A 12,457-nucleotide genomic window follows, 5' to 3' on the forward strand; every position below is an offset into this window, starting at 1 on the left:
CTAGCCAATTGGATTCACCAAAAGCCAAGCTTCTTTCTTTACCCACTCACCATGTGTACCATTATTGGTGATGATTGATGTTTCCATTGTGGCTTTAGTACTGCAGTAGCATGTTGTGCATGGGGTAGAGGATATGTGTGTGTGGGGAGGGCGGGGGGCAGAAATAATCCTTTGAGAGCACTTAAGTTATGCATAGAAGTCTAGTAAGACAGAAACCAGAGTTTCAGGAGGTAGGCAGTTCAGTAACAGAGTAAGTAAGGACCATGAAGTACCGTGGTGTAAAAACAATTCCAGATACTGCTAAAATCTCTGGACCCTGCAGGCACATACTCATGAGGTTCCTGGTGTGTAAACAGTGTTTGTGGATTGAGTCTATAAGGGAATGAAGAACTTACTTACATTCACTTACTCTCTTAGTAATGAGTGTTTACAGGTTGAGGCTGTCACATCCCCTTTGAAAACCTCAAGTGCCTTTTAATGGAGCCAGCAAACTTGGTCATATTTGTAGGCTCTTGTCTGTATGGAGAGATTTCAAGACAATTAGGAAGGTCCCATCCCATGATTGGTATCTGAAACCCCTCAATTACAGTTTCATTTTTTTGTCCATAGCTTTATCACTGATTGCATTGTTTGTTATGCCAATAAAAGAAACATAATTCTTGAACCTATCAGTCATAGACCTCAGTGAGAATGAGTTTATTAGCTTCTTTCTAGAAAATCCAATTTTGATGGAGAAACCCAATTCTAACTTCTCCAGAGGGGTAAGAGATAGACAAACATGAAGATTAGGCACCAAAAGAAGATAAATCTCTCTCTCTCTCTCTCTCTCTCTCTCTCTCTCTCTCTCTCTCTCTCTCTCTCTCTCTGTGTGTGTGTGTGTGTGTGTGTGTGTGTGTGTGTGTGTGTGTGTTTTCCCTAGGACTGACAGCACAGCCAAGTCGCAAGTGAATGTGCTTGGTGGCTTTAAAACATGAGAGGAGCTTCCCTCGAATTTAGGTCAATTTCCTTATGTGCTTGGTAGTACTGGTAAATCAGTTTCATATTTTCCCCACATTCTCATTCTACTACTTAGCTCCATTCCCACCTCTCTCCCCACAGCATTGCTTAGTAACCAACTGTTGTAGCTCAGCAGCGTCCTCTTGCGGCCAGATGAATAACGCTCATTCCGTGTTTTCTATATAGCTTTCCTGTTTCTGTTTTACCACTTCAAGCTGAGCAGTTTCTTCCTCATTTGGATTTACACATACTTTTTAATCTTCCCCTTTTTCCTTCAACTCTTGGCCAGTTATCTTAAAAAATCTCTTTGTTTTGTGTCTCCCTCTTGTTCTTACCCTCTTCTTCTCCTTTTCTACCCCTCCCTTGTTTTTGTTCCTCTTGTGAATGAAAAAATGATCCTAATCTCACTTCAGAGGTGGAGAGGAAAGCTACTTAGGCCCCTCTGTCAACAACCAGAAGGAAAACTATAGGATCTAAGTGAAATTATGCATCATAGCTAATTAGCAATAACTTCGGAAACTTACAATGCTGTGGGGGTAGAAAAATATTTTTCCCCTTACCCTTGAAAGCTCTTCTGGCTGGTCTAATAATGAAATTAACACAAGTCAGATTACATCATGGAGAAAATGACCAAATTTGTTACATATGTGCATATGTGGGTTCCCTAAAAATATGGGACCCCAAGATACATTGGGCAGTTCAGGCTTATCTATCATTCTGGACTGAGGAGAAGGAGGCAGAGGCCTGGGACTTCAAAGGGAAAGCAGGAAATTTACAGGCAGATGAGAATGAATAAATATTTGGTAAACAAAATCTTGCCGGACCATTCAGAAACAATGGGAAACGGGAATCTAACAAACAGACTTTCTTGGATCCTCTCTGTTGGCCACATTTAGTCCCTATGTGCTAAGGTGAATAAGCTGAGGTTCCCTTCCTGAAGCAGTCTTTTCTATCTGAATTTATTTTTCCTTTCCTTTTTTTTTTTTTTTAATCCTCACCAGAGAATATATTTCCATTGATTTATAAAGAGAGTGGAAGAGAGAGGGAAAAACAGAGAGAAATACCAATGTTGGAAAAACATATCTATTGCTTGCCTCCTGCACAAGCCCCAACCAAGGCCTGGGCTGGGAAGGAACTTGCAACTTAGGTGTGTCCTTGACCAGAATCGAACCTGGGACCCTTTGATCCCACAAGCTGAAGCTCTATCCACTGAGCCAAACTGGATAAGGCTACCTAAATTTCTTTAGGCAGGTAAAGTGAGAGGTAAAAACAAGCAAACAAATTAAAATATCTTCTTGAAATTGTTGGACTTTGTTTTCAGCGAGAAATAATCTGCATGCGAAGGTGACACATTATGGGGAGGCTTATTGTGCATCCCAACATTGTTCATGACTCCACATTCAAGATACAAAAGGTTCTGGCCACCTCTTATTCCTTCCACAGATTTTCAGTTTGAATGAGAAATAGGTTTTTTTTTTTTTTTTTTTTAAATATTTAATCATTTTCCTTCTCATTTTCAATGCTGCAAACCATCGCTTTCTATTTTCAATGCAAATGTTCACTATTTCAGCTACTTGGAGATTAATTGAGTTTTTCTAGAAACCTTACCATCAGATGTAACATTAATTCTTTAGTAAATGTCTTTCCAGTTCTTAGCAGCTGATTTTAAAATGAATCTTTGAGCAAACAGGGTTTAAATTTGGAACTGAATTTGCAAACCTCTTGGGATCATTATGCTACTTCAGATGCTCAGAGGAAATTGGAGCAGTGGATCTGATAATGATGACAATGATTCTGGTGATAAGATGACAACAATGATAATGATGATGATGGTGGTGCTGGTGGTGATGGTGATGATGATGATAGCCCTATTTAACTGAGCACTTTCCATGTTCTAGGCATTGTGCCAAGTACTTTACATAGATTATTCCCTACAACCACCCCAGGTCTTTTTTAATTCCTATTTTGCACAGAGGGAAATGGAAGCTTAGAACTAACTTGCCCAAGGTCACACAGCTCAAAAAAGGTAGGCAGGGCTGAAATTTGAACCTAGGGCTGTCTGAGGTCAATGGTTGTAACTCTGACCACTCTCACAGGAGATACAGTGCTCAGGGTGAGGCTGGCACTGTTCCATGTCAGTGATGTGAGGAGCTCACTGCACTAGAAGAAAGGAAAAATATTAACCACAGTCCTTTGTACTTCACAAATCTACCCCCTTTCTTTCTAGTAACCCCTTAGAACAGTGGCTCTAAACCTTTCTAATGCTGCGACCCTTTAATACAGTTCCTCATGTTGTGGTGACCCCCAACCATAAAATTATTTTTGTTGCTACTTCATAACTGTAATTTTGCTACTGTTAATGAATCGTAATGTAAATATCTGTGTTTTCCGATGGTCTTAGGTGACCCTGCTAGCGGTTGGTTGAGAACAGCTGCTGTAGAGCCTAAGACCATCAGAAAACACAGATATTTACATTACGATTCATTAACAGTAGCAAAATTACAGTTATGAAGTAGCAACAAAAATTATTTTATGGTTGGGGGTCACCACAACATGAGGAGCTGTATTAAAGGGTCGTGACATCAGAAAGGTTGAAAACTACTGCCTTAGAGGGTCTATTTCTGGCACACTAGTCTCTGGAAAATGTCCTGCTAATGACACGGGATTATAAACAGCCATTTTCCCAGAACAAAAATTTAACCTTTGAATCTCAATCTAATTAGAAGTATTTTTTTTCCTTCCAGAGGCAGATTTCACCCTGCTTTTTTGTTCCACATGTAAGAGTTTTTTGTTTGTTTGTTTGTTTGTTTGCTTGCTTGCTTGTTTTTGTTTTTCCAGAGAAATCTCCAAAAAACATAGCTTTTTAAGGCAACAGACCTTGGCCTGAGACCTTAAATGTGACCTGTGCCTCTGCACAAGATGGCTGCTCTGGCAGCAGCACCTGAGAGTGTTGGGGGTTCTGCTAAAGGCTCTGAGGCCTTGGCTGGATCCAGGAACAGATACTCACTGACTCTCACAGCCCACTGTCTAAGTGTGTGTGCCCCGCCACACAGCAGTTCTTCATGATTTTCTCCTGTGATTCTGAGGTGCGCCTCTCACCTTCCACTGAGTTCGCCAGGACTTGAGAAGGGGACTTCTTTTCCTTTAGTTTCAGAGGCAGTCCTCTCTGGAGAATAAGCAGTTCTCCTCTACCTTAGAGAGGTCTCTGCATCAGAGCATTTTTCCGCTGCTGCCTGGGGACTGACATTCTTCTTTAGAGACTGTTCCTTTACCTCTGCAAGAAAAATGGGCCTTGAAGGAGCCCTGTTAGGATCAGATAACTCCGTCAGAATACCAATTTGGGAATTGAGCCGAGGGAGAGCAATGAGCCTATGAGGGGAACAGCAACAAGGTGGAGGAATAGGAAATGCCTGCTTGGCACACAGTAGGTACTCAGATAATTTTTGAAAGGATAAATAAATGAATGGATGTGAGCCTGGTTCCCTATTCTAGTCCTACACCCAGGCCTGCAAGGCCTCAGGGTTGCCATACATTCTTTGTGAGCAGGCTAGAGGTCATCAGGAATATGAAATGAGTTTAGAAATGCAAAGATAGCTCACACTCTCCACCTGGGTGAGAAAGGAGGCAGGGAGGTCTCCTATATCCCCCTTGTGCTCTGATGGAATCCAGTCAAGGCCTCAACAGAAAACCGAGCCTGTCAGAATTTAGTTCTAGTTGTGAAAATTTCCCTGTACTCTTATGATTTGTCCACCTTTACTATCTCTCTTTTCAACCAGATTTGCACAAACCTATTTACTTGCTGAGGCCCAGCCCTAACCTGAGACCCAGCAGAAACCACATAGTAGGTATGTTTGCCACATAGTAGGATGTCTTTAACCCACAGAGACTGCCCTGCAAAAGGAAGGTTAGTCCCAAGAGAGACAGACCATGCTCTGACTAAAGCTGAAGAGATCTTCTTATCTTCTCTTCTTTCAGCATTCACTCCACTGATCTTGTTTAAAGACAGACCAGAACTCTGAGAAGAACTCGCCTTAGTTCTCCAATGCCTCAGTTTTCAGCATTCCTGGTTCCTCCCTCCAAGCTGCTCCCCTCATACTCCCGTGGCCTGGCCTTCAAAGTTCCAAGGGTATGAGGGGTTTTCTTAGTGGTCATGGGTATGTCCCAGCCAGACCCACCCCAGTTTTGCCCTTTCCCCCATCCCCTTGTGCACTTTCCTCCTCTCAGTTCTCCCAGAATGCCCATACTTACCCATCCTTCATGGCCCACAGCAATTCCTAGAAGGCCAGGCTTGACTCCTCAGTACAATTCTCAGTAGACACTACTCTTGGGAGGCCTGAGCTAACTTTCTACCCCACCATGAGAGTAGGGCAGTATCCAAAGTTACAGAAAAAGGAACTAATTTCTCACTTCTCACTGCCATGCTGCCTTGTTAACCAACCTGCCCCACACTCCTAGTAATAATGGACTCAGGAGGATGGGTGGGTGACTTCATTTAAATCCATTTGCCAACAATGTTTTAAAAATCCAAATAAAATGTCCCCGGTGGCTACTGAAAAAATCATTGCCCCCTTCTGCTTGAGCACTAGTTGGTGGCTCTTGAAACACTCCTTGATTTGACTAACTTCTCTGCGCACCCTACACCCCATCCTAATCAACATGGAGGACAGGCCATCTCATTCTCTCTAGTCCTTATCTTACTTCAGAGCTCATCCTGGGGGAGAGAGACTTCCCCTTTGAACCTGCATCGCTGAGCTGTTTGTTATTCTCAGGGCATGCTCTGCCCATACTGGGTGCACTCAGGCCTCCCATCTGCTGTCCCTTAGTTAAGGTGCCTGCTAGCAGGATGAATGACAGGGCAGGATGACCAGAGAGAAAGAGGTACCTGGTACCTGGTGGAGATCTGGGACTCACTGCTAGAGGAAAGGCAATATAAGCAGGGGGTGGCTTTCTAGGGAAAGAACTGGAGTGCTCTCAGGGCTTACATTGACTGAATCATCAGAAAGGTCCAAAGCCATCATGTGGAAGTGAGATTTTGACCCTTTGTCCCTAAGATGCACAGTGCTCACCCCTACTGCATTGTGCCCTGTCCTGTAATCCATCTGGCTTCAGCGCTGTTCACAGAGACTTGAGGCCTTGGCAAGAGAGAGTGGTGGCCTCCCTGGAACTCATGGGTACTGACTTACCCTCCCACACACATGACATCTGTCTCAGGAAGGCAGGGTGCGGTAGATGGGTAACTGGAAGCAGGCTGAGAAAATAGAGGCTTCCTAACCATCCAGTAACACAGCCATAGCCACTTTGGGCTGCACTCACTGCCCAGGGATAGGAACTTTGAGGATCATTCAGCTCCTTCCCTGACAAAAAGGGCTGAGGAGGTCCCTGGTAGAAACAAAAGAGATGAGCAAATAGTTCAATTACTTTCTGGAAGAAACCTGGCCACTACTTTGAATAAATGTTTTTCTGAAGCACTCTCTTGCACACACCTTTGCAGGCACTTGCACTTGGTGTTGAATGAGGAACAATAGGGGCCTCTCTGCCAAGAAAAAAAAAATGCATGGAGGGGTGTTTGTGGCCTTCATTGTTTCCACAGGGAAAAGGAGCCTGGAATTGACCCTAAATTCTAATCCCAGCCTCAGTGTATCCTTATGCTAGTTATGTAACCTTCTTGAGGAATTAGTTTTCTTGTCAATAAAATGGGCATAATTATGGAACCCCTCTTATAGAGTTGTTCTGAGGATGAAGTGAGGCAATGCATGAAAATTTCTCAGCATTCTCAACCGAGAGCCTGGAACATGGCAAATGCTCAGTGAGTTTGAGCTCTGGCCATCTCTGGGAGGGGCAGGGGCTTGTGGGAGGTGTTTTGCTCTGGCCAGGTCCCCTCCTCACACACTGAGCAAGAAGGTTCCAGGGAAATTACAGGCCTAGTACCAGGGGTAGGCAGGGAGAGGAGTGACATTTAGCAGGAAGAATGAGAGCTGTCACCTAAGCTGAATGTGTGTGCCAAGAGCAGTGTAAGGAAACATTGAGAAGTTGCTGTCTCTCCCTTGGTCGGAGGAGTGGTAAGGGAAGCAGAAAGCGAGGGAGGCCACCACATTTGGAAGGGTGGATAGGTACAGCCCATTATGACAAAAACAGTCTCACTGCTTGGATAATCCTAAGCCCACAGGAAACACAGAACATGACTTCTCTCAGTGACTTGCCTTGCAGGTCATCAGAAGCTACCTCAGATGGGTGGTTATGGGTGCCTTCTCTGACTGCTGTCCTTGTCCTCACCTGCCCCACCCCAGCTTCTCTTCAGCCTTTTTTCACCACTCCCTGAGAGTTCTGGCCAGTACAAGGGACAGGGCAGACCCTACTGGAGGAGGTCTTAAGTTCTCAAGGTCTTTTCAGAGCTGCTAGTGAGTAGCCTTCAAAGCTTTGTCCTGCTGATGTTGCTGCCTCTTCTGGCATAACTTGGATGCCTTCTTATGCTAGTAAATCTCTATCAGACCAATGGCATTTTTCTACACTAGACTAATCTACTTGAAGGCAGGAACCCTTCTGTCTGGCCCATGACAGCATTTCTAGCCCCCAGAAAGTGTTGGTATGCAGTAGGCATTCAGAAAATTAATTGATTAGAGGAGTGAATGAATGAATGCCTGCATGCAGGAATGAATGGATGGTGTATTGGAAATATGGTGCTTTCTGGACTGAATCAGGGAGCATTCCTCTCAGGAAAAACAGGCCCTGCAGCTGGGGCAAGGTCTTGCATCTTCCAGGGGACAGGCTGCCTTCCTACTTTGCCCCAAGGGCACTATTGGCCTGCATGCTGGGTCATCTCGTGGTCTCCAGAGGGCACTTTGACCCTGAAGAGCCAGGCTCTGGAGCCTTTCTGAGAGACACCACAGTGCACCTGCCAAAGGCATAGCATCCTTCCTCTTGCCTTCCCCTCCTCCTGATTCACAGAAACTCCTTGTCCTCTGCATTTGGCACATTTGAATGATCTAGAAACATCACAGAGTTGTTAATTTGTTAAAGCTGCTTCCTGTAGCGATGTCTTGTTTGCTTATTTCTAATCCCATGGTGTGGTGGGCCACCTCTCTTACTTGTTTTTGAGGTTGTGAACAAGGAAAGACTAGATGATCATAGGACTAAAGTTTATGCATTTCAGAGAGGTGAGGTCTGGAATCAGAGATGCACAGTGAGATTGAGGATTATTGAATTATTATTGATCCCAAGCAGACTCCAGGGATGCACAGATCTTGGAGTTATACATGGTGTCTGCCTTCTCCATGGTAACCAGGCTAAATATGGATGTGTTTCCATGGAGAGCCATATTGGCAGTTGCAGCCCTGCTTCCTCCAGAAAGCACCTGCTGGGTTCTTTGGCCTCTCCAAGGCCAGAGGTGCAGTAGACATCAACAGAGTGTATCTCACCTCTGTGGATGCTTGTTCCCAACAAGTGTTTCATTTCTCCAGCCATAGAATCATCAGTACCCCCCTCCTCTTGACAGCTAGATGTTAGAAGAAGTCACAGATCAAACAGATGGTGACAAAGATGACATTGGACCCTATGAGCATTCATGCAAGTTTTGTATCTTCACTGGTAGAAAATTGGGAAGAAAGGGGATGTCATGGGTAGGATGGAGATAGTGAGACAACTGTAATGACTCCCTTGTCTAAGTGCAAGGCTCTTCCTCTTATCAAGCCTTTTTTTTTTTTTTAATAATTATTACTACAAATTGTTGGGTTTTATTTATTTTTTAATTCAATTACAATTTTGAAATGGCCCTCTTCTATTTTCATAGAATATTCTAATGTGATTGGTTTTTTTTTCATAAAGGACAGACTCTACTGCTTATTTGAATTTGAACAAGTTATATCTCTGCATGTCTTTACTGTCTGATATAGCAAAGTGGAATGACTCTTTGTGTCTCTTGAAGGCTAAACATATAACTTGAGTATTAGGGTTAAAATACTCTGTTTAACTCCACTTGGCAATTTAGTCATTACATCATCTCTTTTTATATGAAAATCCTCTGTTAAATTGCGGCTCGTCACACACAGCTGATCACCCGAGTGTGTTCGTATATATTAGGAAATGCCTATAACATGTATGTGTACATAGAGAGATGGGTAAGCTCTCTGGTTAATGAAGACATTGAAACTTTTAAAAGGTGTGAAGATAGCTCTTAAGGCAATTATAAATTGTCTCTGAGGGAAAATTCATATTGTGTGTTCTATGTTGCAGGTCGAGTGGCATCAAAGGTGAGTGATGGATGATCTGCAGTCACAGAACCTCTCAATGGACATGACCAACTCCTCTCCTGCCTTGGCCAATAACAGACTGGAGAATGGTATGGCCCAGCTGATCACCACAGAGGCCTGGAACATCAACTCCACAGACCTGGTAAAGAAGGCACTGGTGACGGTGCCAGCCCCATCCATTCTGAACCCCCCAGCTGAGTCCCAGAGCGGCATGGCTCTAAAAGTGGCGGCCACCGTGTTGCAGCCCCTGTGCCTTGGGGAGAGCCCGGTGGTGATGCCCATTCACATGCAGGTGGAGGGAAGCACTGCACCGGAGCTCAACCCTAATGGCGATGCCACCTATGTTATGACCACACAGGGCCCTGTGCAGCTGCCCGTGGTGCTGGAGCAACATGTCTTTCAGCACCTCAACTCTCCTCTAGTCCTGCCACAGGAGGCCCCATGTTCCTCCAATGCCATCCACAACAACCTCTTCCAAGCAGCAGAGGACCCCGAGGCCCAGCCCCAGCTCCTGGACTTGCGAATCCCCAGCCAGCCACAGGAGCCCACGTTGCCATTTGAAGCTGTGCTCCAGAATTTGTTTCCCTCACAGAGCACTCTTGGCTCCCCACCCTGTCAGCCTCCTCCTGGATATGCCCCTGTGCCTCCCCAGCCCTTTAACTCCCCATTGTCCCCCCTGGTCCCGCCAGCCACCCTCTTGGTGCCCTACCCTGTGATCGTCCCCTTGCCTGTACCCATCCCCATTCCCATCCCCATCCCAGTGCCTCAGAGTTCTGAGTCCAAGTTCAGCCCCAATTTATCCAAGGCGCCATCTTCCTTCGGTCTACACCCTTTTAAAGCCACTCAGACCCCTCTGGAGAAGGAGGAACTGAAGCCCTTTGACATCCTCCAGCCCAAGGAGTATTTCCAGCTCAACCGCCACACAGTCATCAAGATGGGGAGTGAGAATGAGGCCCTGGATCTCTCCATGAAGTCAGTGCCCTGGCTCAAGGCTGGCGCTGTGAGTCCCCCGATCTGCCAGGAGGATACAGCCCTGGACCTGTCTCTGGCAGCCCACCGGAAGTCTGAGCCTCCCCCTGAGACTCTGTATAATAGCAGCAGGTCAGTGGACAGCCCATGTCACAAGGTGCAGGAGAAACTGCCCAGAGGCATGGAGATGCCCTTTGCCCCTGCCACACCCCATGAAGCCTCAGCCATGAGGGATAGCCACCTGGGCAGCAGTGATACCACGCAGCCATTCAGCCAGCCCAGCCAGCCCAGCAGCGACGTCAAGGCTGAAAATAACATTGAGATGGTGAGCAATTCCCAGGCGGCCAAGGTGATTGTCTCGGTGGAAGATGCCATGCCTACTATCTTCTGTGGCAAGATCAAAGGCCTCTCAGGCGTGTCCACCAAAAACTTCTCCTTCAAAAGAGAAGATTCTGTATTTCAGGGCTACGACATCAACAGTCAAGGAGAAGAGTCCATGGGAAACACAGAGCCCCTTAGGAAACCTGTCAAAAGCCGGAGCTTAAAGTTCAAGAAAGTGAACTCCCAGGAAATACACATGCTCCCTATCAAAAAACAACGGCTGGCCACCTTTTTTCCAAGAAAGTAAATAATGTGTGTTGTTTTTTTTTTAAAAAAAATTATGATTATAATATGGAGAAAGGTGCATTGGTTTTATAAAAAGGCATTTAAAACGAATTATCTTTGTTAATTATTTTGGGGAGTAATTAGGAAACAGGGAGGCGAATTGGTTCTAGAAGCCCTGTAAACTAGCATCATTTTCTTTTATTTTTTATTTTTGACTTTTCACAAATGAGTAAATAAGAGCAACCTATTTTTCAAGCAGATTGCACATTTTTTGCAGCTTTAATGGAATATTGGGTGAATCAGAAGGGTAAAAAAGCTATTTTCATTGCCACAAAGTGCTTTGATGATGTAATACCTAATAAAGGGTAGGCTGAATATTTCACAATAAATGTTTGTTTGCACTAATTGGTTACAGCATTCTATCATTTTTAAATTTTGCATTCCTTAACTGACATTGTTTAGCCCAAACTGTTGCTTGTAAAGCACTACAAGTTCTCTGTGTTTAGAGACCTAAGCTCTTTAGGCATGTTGGGCAAAGAAGAATTCTATTGGCCTATGCCTCCACCCAAGGAGGATTAGGAATATGTATGACCTTGAGCAAGTCACTTCCCCCTCTAGGTCTCAGTTTCTTCATTTGTAAAAATGTGGCAAAGGGTGTGGGGTTGGAGGAGTTGAGTTTCAAGTACCCAAGGCCACTTCCAGTTCACAGAGACCCTGGTGTGTAAATTTTGTGTCTGAACTTTCTCTAAAAAGATGGGTTTTAGCTGGAAATGACCTTAATTTCCAAGGCAACAAAAACATTTTTTCTGAGTGACCAAAAGTCTTGCAAATCAAATATATTACTGAAGGCCACTCAGAAAGAGAATAAAGTTTATTGCTGGTGGATGTGGAGATGTCTCACCAGTAGGTAGATATTTGGGAGTAGGGTCTGAGAGGAAAGAGAAAGTCATTTCTTGTTAGTGTAGCTAAGTGGTTCTCATCTGGGGGTGGTAATGGCCCCTAAGGAACATCTGGCAATGCCTGAAGATACGTTGGGTTGTCACAGCTGGGTAAGAAGGTGCTACTGGTATCTGGTGGGTAGCATCCCACAATGCACAAGACAGCATCCACCAGAGAGAGAGATTCAGTCCAAATGTCATTGGTGCCATGGCCAAGAACCCTTGTTTATGCCATTTCTTGATAGGCAGAAGCTTTGCACCTGGAAGGAGGGAACAGCATGCTGCCCTCCTCAGACAGCCTAAAGCCAACCACATATGTGAAGAACTGTGAGTGAGCATTTCAAACAGACTTGCTAGGTGCCACCTCACACTTGTGTTTGGAATCATGCTGGCAAAAGACTGATCATGGCATGTCTGCTTTCAAACTTAAAGTTCTTTCTTTCACTTCTTGCAATTAGTATGTATCCAGCTGTTACTGTGAACACAAACAGGAGGAAAAGCAGTTGCAAGGCTGTTCTTTTATTACAAGGCCCTCTGTGTGTAGGATTACAGCTTCAGCTGGTCCTGTACCATACACCGAAAATGGCTTTTCTTTTTCCTGCTCTTTTCCTGTGCTGTTAAAATTTCTTTTTCCAAGTGCGACATGATGGTAAATAATGAAATAGCTGTTTTTGTCAGGCTAACTAGTTGGTTCTTTTGCCC

General features: G+C 44.7%; 1 protein-coding gene across 4 annotated transcripts in view; it reads left to right on the forward strand.

Annotated features, from left to right (window-relative positions):
• Positions 1-11,222, forward strand: part of RAI2 (retinoic acid induced 2) — a 60,104-nt gene extending 48,882 nt beyond the window's left edge. For 2 of the 4 annotated variants that reach the window (XM_084869653.1, XM_084869654.1), the window contains exon 2: positions 9,226-11,222. In XM_084869653.1, coding sequence (XP_084725779.1) covers positions 9,250-10,839 — 1,590 coding nt within the window. In that variant the 5' untranslated portion in view covers positions 9,226-9,249 and the 3' untranslated portion in view covers positions 10,840-11,222. Of the gene's footprint in view, positions 1-4,766; positions 4,838-9,225 lie in introns of those variants that run through there. The other 2 variants (XM_084869656.1, XM_084869655.1) reach the window with 2 other exon arrangements.
• Positions 11,223-12,457: the final 1,235 nt, after the last annotated feature.

Source organism: Pipistrellus hanaki (assembly GCF_964339955.1).
Source record: "Pipistrellus hanaki genome assembly, chromosome: X".
Taxonomy (NCBI): domain Eukaryota; kingdom Metazoa; phylum Chordata; class Mammalia; order Chiroptera; family Vespertilionidae; genus Pipistrellus; species Pipistrellus hanaki.